The sequence below is a fragment of the Mytilus galloprovincialis genome, chromosome 1, assembly GCF_965363235.1.
Source record: "Mytilus galloprovincialis chromosome 1, xbMytGall1.hap1.1, whole genome shotgun sequence".
NCBI classification, from domain to species: Eukaryota; Metazoa; Mollusca; class Bivalvia; order Mytilida; family Mytilidae; genus Mytilus; species Mytilus galloprovincialis.
Window position 1 is genome coordinate 52,944,334 of NC_134838.1, and position 8,087 is coordinate 52,952,420.

The 8,087-nt window shown below is 29.9% G+C and overlaps 1 protein-coding gene across 1 annotated transcript; it reads right to left on the minus strand.

The window, feature by feature from the left end:
• Window positions 1-5,012: 5,012 nt before the first annotated feature.
• On the minus strand, window positions 5,013-7,734 carry LOC143078059 (uncharacterized). The gene is made up of 3 exons (XM_076253057.1): window positions 7,697-7,734; window positions 6,575-6,642; window positions 5,013-5,979 (listed from the first exon to the last, which is right to left on the minus strand). The coding sequence occupies exons 2-3, from the start codon at window positions 6,630-6,632 to the stop codon at window positions 5,078-5,080; spliced, it is 960 nt and encodes a 319-aa protein (XP_076109172.1). The 5' UTR covers window positions 6,633-6,642; window positions 7,697-7,734; the 3' UTR covers window positions 5,013-5,077.
• Between the last annotated feature and the right edge of the window lie 353 nt (window positions 7,735-8,087).

An 8,087-nucleotide genomic window follows, 5' to 3' on the forward strand; every position in this document is an offset into this window, starting at 1 on the left:
TGGCATGCCACAAGACCAGTTTCAACTCACCATTATTTTGTTAAAATGTCCTGTACCAAGTCAGAAAAATTGCCATTGTTATATCATAGTTCGTTTCTGTGTGTGTTACATTTTAATGTTGTGTTTCTGTTGTGTCGTTGTTCTCCTCTTATATTTAATGCGTTTTCCTCAGTTTATTTCCTCAGTTTAGTTTGTAACCCGGCTTTGTTTTTTTTTTCTAAATCGTTTAATGAGTTTCGAACAACGGTATACTACTGTTGCCTTTATTAGTCATGTTTGTCGATAGAAAAACAAAACGCAACGAAATCTTTTCACATACCACTACAAATAAAATGTTATTTAAGCAATATGAACATCACACAATTGATTTATCTTTAAAATATGTGAGATGTACAACACTTAATGACAAATAAAAGAACATGTAAATATGTTCAAACGAGAAATCCAAATATTGTCTTTTATGAGAAAGTTTTGAATAAATTCTGCTTAATATTAGCACTATAAAAAGTGTTTAATAAGTAATTTGCATTCTATTTAACATTCTTCAACTTAGTACTTGTTTGACTATTTTTATCTTAGCGTCACTGATAAGTCTTATGTAGACGAAACGCACGTCTGACGTATTAAATTATAAGCCTGGTACCCTTGATAACTATCTACAGTATCATTAAGTATAAGCTTATTCAAAGTTTTCAATACTAACAATTATATGAAGTATTAATGACATGATACTGCTTTCTAACTTCTTAATTGTGAGAGGCAACTATGCGAAATGAATGGTTAACATGAAACAAAATTCAATAGAGATTGCTATGAAAGAACGAAATTTCTTATAAGCTAAGGCAAAGAAAGAGTTTTCACAGTTTGTGCATTGTTTTTTAATACTTAGTAGAAAAAAATGGTGATACAATGCCCTGAAGTGATGATTATGACAATATATAGAATATATAAAACTTTTTAAATATACCTTATTGATCCCATGCATTCCAATAGTGACTGTCTAAAAATCTTTTAACGACTTGGCTGAAAAAGAACTTAAATGCATGAATTTTCTATTAGTTTTTAGAGGCTTTGAACTAGCTGTCACTAACAATGAGGACTCTCAAATCTGTACCTATTTTTTTTAATTATTTGAATGTACAAGTAACCAGCCACGTTCTCTCGTGTTTCCGTTATATGTATTTCTATTTGTATCTATCTGATGAGTTAAGCCTTTTTCAACAAATCTGTATAGTTCGTTTATATGTTGAACTGTCACACCACTGTCCCAGGTTAGGCTTTGCTCATTGTTGAAGGCCGTACAGTGACCTATAGTTGTTAATTTCTATGTCATTTGTTATCTTGTGAAGAGTTGTCTTATTAACAATCACACCACATCTTCTTTTCATATATACCAATAGACAAAAATAATATGGGTGTTGCTCATTGTTGAAGGCCGTGGTTGCTAATATCTGGGTCATTTAGTCTCTTATGAAGAGTTGTCTCATTGACAATCACACCACATCTTCTTTTTAACATACACCAATAGAAAAAAACACAAAAGACAACATAGAAAATCAAACACTGAGAAAAACGAACCCCGCCAAACACTTTAGGTGATGTGAAGTTCTCTGAGAAGGTAGGCAGATCCTGTTCCACATCCGTAATGTTGTTCATGTAAGTTCAAACCCGGTGATAAATCTACTTAAGTTAGTAACATTCGGGGGAAAGTTGACGGGATAGTTATAACGACAACTAGAAACTATCCGTCGTCACCTGTGAAACAGATATTCGTTTACCTTGACTGAACCTATTGCATCCTTAAATTCACAGAGGTTTGATTTCAATTAACAACTTGGAAATCTTTGTTTAATAGCTTCCTTGTTTGTAACAGTCCTCTATCATGGAAATCACGAAAGGAAATACACTCTCTGGAAATATTACATCTTTTCGAGATATGAACTACGTATTCAGGCGCTGCTGTAAAGTTGCTACATAGAAATGTAGTTTGCTTAAATCATCTCTGATCTCGTCTATGTTTGTGGTAACTAACCCCATAATGTAAATTTCGAGATGTAGTTCAAACATTGTTAGACTAGAAATATATGAGTTGGTCTAGAAATTCAAAGCCAAAACAAACAGGACGAGTTTACGACCAAAAAATATTCCATACAAAGCTTAGATACAAGAGACCAAATAACAAGCAAATAAAAACTTAAAACTATTCATACTTATATTAGCAAATCAAAACAGAATGTGATATGGAGAGCAATAAAAGCAAAACATGTCATTGGAATGTGAATTGATTGTGAAAGTTTAACACCATGTTTAAGCAATGCGCTAAAACTGTAGTTGATCTTTAGATGGACATTATTTACTTCGACGGTCATGTTTGACCTCATTCAGATATTTTATGACCTCAATTTATTTTAATTTAATTTTTTCTTAACATTTGATTTCAAAGACGGTAAATAATATATTTGAATTCCACCACTAAAGCACAGAGAAATAATTATAATATATATAAGAAGATGTGGTATGAGTGCCAATGAGACCACTCTCCATCCAAGTCACAACTTATAAAAGTAAACCATTATAGGTCAAAGTACGGTCTTCAAATTGGAGCTTTGGCTCACACCGATGAGCAAACTATAAACGGTTCTTAAACATTACTAATGTAAAACCCTCCAAACGAGAAAACCAACGGTCTAAACAATAGTATCACATCAAAACATATAAAGGGACACTGTATTCATGTATTATCAATTAAATGGCTTTTCTCAATTAAAAAAATATGTTTAGCATTAGGTCATTGACGTTTACCGTTCCCTTAGATACAGTTTTTTGTATACATGATTTTGGTAGTACATGTATTTGTATTCCAAAGCTTTATTCCCCTTTCAATAAAAGTTGAACTTCATTATTTGAATAACAATTTGCAAATACGTTATATCTTTTTTTTAACAAATGTCAATAATGGAGTAGGAAATTATCATGTTTCTGAGGACATGTGGTGTCTCAAATATATGTTCTGTTCTGCATGAAGCTTATAAAGAATTGGTTTATTTTGGTCTTGTTTGTTTTTGCCATGGTATTTTTAATCATTCGTAATCTTACGAAGTTTGATTGGCAGTCGATATCTTATATTTTTTTCTCAAGGATATATATATCATGACAAAAAATCAAACTGTCGGACATCAGTATTGATATTTGGTTTTGCAAATTTGCATTAGGGTTGCAAATTTTTTTAACTGATTCAAAACTGTATAAGCAGACTTAATTCAATTATCATAATATTTAACTGACTATCATCCAATAAACATCCACCGTACTGATATACTAATCAGTTGATATCGAAGGGATATTCAAATCCATAAGCCGAAGCTAGATAGACATTAAACACAGCCATTAATTGTTTTTAATAATTCTTTATTCCGTAAGCAAATATACAGCTCATATGATTAAACTCAAATTATACAGTTTACATATACATATGCAGCATTAATATATAGCGGAGTTTGGCATACAATTTATATTGGTAATAAAGGTACATAACAAAAAATCAAGTGTTACGTATTTTCTCTGCCTCATACAGGTATTTACCCATATTATTCAATTCTTTAATATTTCTTACAGATAGTAATTGAACTAATTTGAAGGTAGATAGGTTTCTATAATAATATATCTTAATATGTTTACTTCTGACATTTACATATTTATCACACTCTAATATAAAATGATATTCGTCTTCGATTACTTTCTTATTACACATATTACAAACACGCTCATTTCTGGAAATATTAAAGTATCTTCCAGTTTCTACATTAAGTGAATGTGGATTGATTCTATATTTAGTTACATATGACTGGTATAAACTGTTCAATAAGCGATTCAAATAAAATTGCAAAGTATGTCCATCATGTATATATTGATTCAAATTACATTTTGAAATATTTTCAAAAAATGACAAGCCTTCAGCTATATAACTATCAAAAATTCTTGTTTTTAACTTCATGCTAAAATAGTTGATTATTTCTAACACTTTGTGCTAACCATATATCATTAAAGCCATACCTGTTTAGTATGTCTCTTATCGTACAACTCCAGTTGAGTTTATCATTCGTTTTAACAAAACTAGATTCGTACATATCTTCATAAACACTATTCAATATACAATTATTAGATTATAATAACTTCAACCAGTAACGTACCATTCTTACATATCTATTTACATACAATGGTAAACGCCTAGTAAGTTCAATAGTTATCAAAAGTACCAGGATTATAATTTTATACACCAGACGCGCGTTCAAAATACACCATATGGTCTACAGTCGTTTTTCTCACTTTCAAAATTATTTTTAAATAATAAAAATGAAGCGTTTCTATATCAGCTCCCTTATGGAAACTCCATAAAGAATTCATGAATATTATCTCAAACATTTTTTTTATTCAACCTTGATTGTACTTTTTTTCCAGTATCTTATTTTTTTTTTTTAAATAAGTAAATTGTTAAAATCAAATATTATTTTTCCAGATATATACCAACACAATACAATGATTGATATGTACAGTATACGTAACCATTCATTATTTTGTATCACCATGAGGTCAATATTAAGGTTAACATAAAATCTTATAGTGACATTTGTCACGTGTTTTTGTGGTGTTGTATCTCATTAACGTTTATTCGCACCAAATCTTCTTCTAGCTATAGGTGGCATATTTATAAAAGCATGAGCCAAGAGAGACAATTACCATATCTTAACTATAATTAATTGGGTTCTGTATCTTTTTCAGTCCAAAATATTCTTCATTTTTAAATTACAAAGTTCAATGTTATAAGATATAATTTGAAATTGACTTTGTTTATTTATGTTTATTTTCCTTTTCGTGTATTTATATCTGTTTAACAGATGTAATACATGTTATGATTATGATTGCTTCGATGTATAAACTGTTCAATGTTTTTGTGCGTAAGTATGATGCTTAACATATTTACAACAAGAATAACTGTATTTAACATTTTATTTTATTTATCTATAAAAAAAACAGTTTGCGTAAAAAAATATGGATTTCTTCGAAGTTCTTATTATGTTTATCCTGAGTATCCTTTAGATGGCCTTCTTCTGCAAATCCTATGACAATCAACAGTGGTACAGAATTTGCTTGGTGCACAATCTGAATCAGTATGACATAGTTTTCTGCAATTACTGAGGTCTCCTACTACTGACTGAGATACGATCCTTGAACCAGATGATCCAACTGATCTACGTCTAGATGTAATTGTGTCCAATACATTAATGCCACTACGTCTAGCTGAGATAGCGTCAAGAATATCAGAACCTGTGTGACCAGACATTGAACCACTGCTACCAATAGTTTCCAAATGACCATTGTTAGATAGACCCACACGTCCGGTTAAAGACTGACCTGAACCAATTAGGCTACCAGATGATAATTGAACGCAGTAGCTGTTGCATCCTTCGTGGATACATTTATGTCCTGACGCACATAGTTTATTGTCTCCACATCCATAACTGCATTTTGAACCATCAATGCTTGACAGTCTTGAAATGTCAGATGATGAACCTCTAATAATTTCTGAAACTGTATTTCCCCTTCTTATGGACCCCGACAATCCAGATTCACCTATAATACTCCTAGATGAAACTTGGACACAATAGCTGTCACAACCATCGCGTACACATTTTTGTCCTAGGTTACATAATTTATCTACTCCACACTCATAATGACAGTTTCTGTTTATACCATCATTGCTTGCTATACCAGCAGAATTCTGAAATGAAGAGCTTCTTATAATTTCAGAGACAGCTGAACTTCTTCTGTCAGATCCTGCTCGTCTATTTGCATCAAGTACATCCAATACAGAGAGTGACTCTCCTCGGTGACCTCCAATGTCTCTACCAATTCCATTTTCAAGCTGTAAAACCTTGTTCACTCCATGTAGACTTAATTTCTTTTCTGTAGGTGTATAGGCTGTAAAGAAATATATGAGGTTTGTAAAACTTATTTCAAACAAATATTTTTAAATTCTTTGAAAAGTTACTTTTTTTAATACATGTAATAAGAATACAGAAAAATCATCATATAGTGCCTTTTCTTTTTATAAATCTAATTCCTAATGATATATTTGCAGATCCATAAGTTATAAATTTAAATATCATTGACTACACATGTTTATAAATTAACTGAAAAACTTTCAATTATATAAAAACACTTCGGACATTTGGGATCCTCGGTTTTCTTTAAATTCAAACTTGATTTGGCATTATAACATGTATAACATTTCTATTCGAGCATTCCTGATGAGTCTTTTGTAGGCGAAGCACGGGTATTTATTATCGAATTATAAGCGTAGTATCTTTGTTGGGTAACTAGAACTTAATCTTAACTATGTCAGAAAAATTTGATTATAAAAAGCTTATCAAAGGTGCCAGACTTATAATTTTGTACACCAGACGCATGTTTCTTCCTTCATCATAAGTGTTATCAGAGATTATGGTATCACAACAGTTTGAAAGCCAAATAAAAAATAATAATCTTGAGAAAGCGAATATAAGTTAATGCTTACCAGCCACTGACATTATGGTCAATAACATTGACAATGACATAGTTTCAAATCTCATCATTTTCAAGAATCTGAAATATACAAGATAAACATGTTTTAAAACATCTGTTTGCCAGCGTTTAACTTCAAATTACTTAAAATTTCGAAATTATTAAATCAGATTGTGCATGTTCTATTATTAATAGCTTGACAAAACAACAAAACAGGGATAAAGAAAGTAACCGTTTCAAAGGTAAGTCAACAAGAACAATATAAAAAACGAAACAGGGGGAAATAAATTCCAACCAAAAAAATTTTGTCAAGCGAATTAACGGGAATAAATGTATGTCCAAAGTTATTGTAGACAACAATCCTCATTTATGTAGTAAAATACGGAGTTTAAATTTGTAAAAAATATCTGATGGAAGTATATTTCAAACAAAAATGATTGAAATCATTAAAATAATGCAAATTTAAGTTAAAACTGAAAGATTGCAATTGCATTGCATATATCAGTTTAAAACCTGACATAGTTCTAACAGATATGTTTTTTTTTTAATATTTTAATTATTTTCTGGTATTCACTAGAATTTTTTGAAAAAAATATCAACTTCATACTTTAAAGTCCAACATTAAGTTCGGAAATTAATTAAGAAACGCGTGTTTTTTTTTAATATAATATACGTTAAGCTGTAGTTCGGTACTTAAACAAACTTGGAAATTTGTCACTGACTATAAACGTACGTAATGTCTAATTTAATTTCATAAACAATGTAAACTAATCTGTATAAAATGTTATGATATTTCTATTTGCAGACAAAAATATTTTAAAGAAAAAGTGTGTTTCTAGAATTTCATAATTAATTGTTTTTCAAAATATTATCCTTTTGGAATTTTTGTTTGTATGGTGTATTATTAAAGTCATCATGTTATAAAACAATTACTACGCACCAATGTATTAGCCTTCCATATTTAGTTAATTTATAAAAATAATAAAGAGGCAAGTTGTCTTTAAATCTAAAGGAATGTTAAATTGAAAAGAAATATGTGTAAAAATTGTAAAGAAATATGTGTATAAATTGTAAAGAAATATGTGTATAAATTGTAATTTCTAAGTAACTTAACACTTAAACTTAATAATCTTACCTTAATTTAAAGTAGTTATCAGTTTTTCGAATGAATGAATAATATTTCCCATTTCAGAACTGTTCTTTTATACCATCTCAATTATTTGTTTATTGTTTGCTTGCAAACAAGGAAATGTATATTAAACCACAAATGATGAATTATGTAATCATTGTTTTGGATTCATTTAATGTCAAAGCAAATTCATAAGATAGAATTGCACAATATGCAAATTTAAAAAAACCTATATGTACTTATTGGGTTCAAATGCGCATACTATTTCCTTTTGTATTACACTTGGTTTTTTTTTGGTTACGTCATAGTAGATATATGTACTTCAAAATGCTGTTTTGATGTATTAGTAATGTACATAAATACACATATTATGTATAAGGTAGTAGTCAGAGACTTG

Excerpts from the sequence above, each read along its gene's own strand:
- LOC143078059 (XM_076253057.1), bottom strand. The coding sequence starts at position 6,632 with ATGATGAGATTTGAAACTATGTCATTGTCAATGTTATTGACCATAATG. Across the intron at positions 5,980-6,574 it reads GACCATAATGTCAGTGGCTG|CCTATACACCTACAGAAAAG; the intron begins GTAAGCATTAAC and ends ATTTCTTTACAG.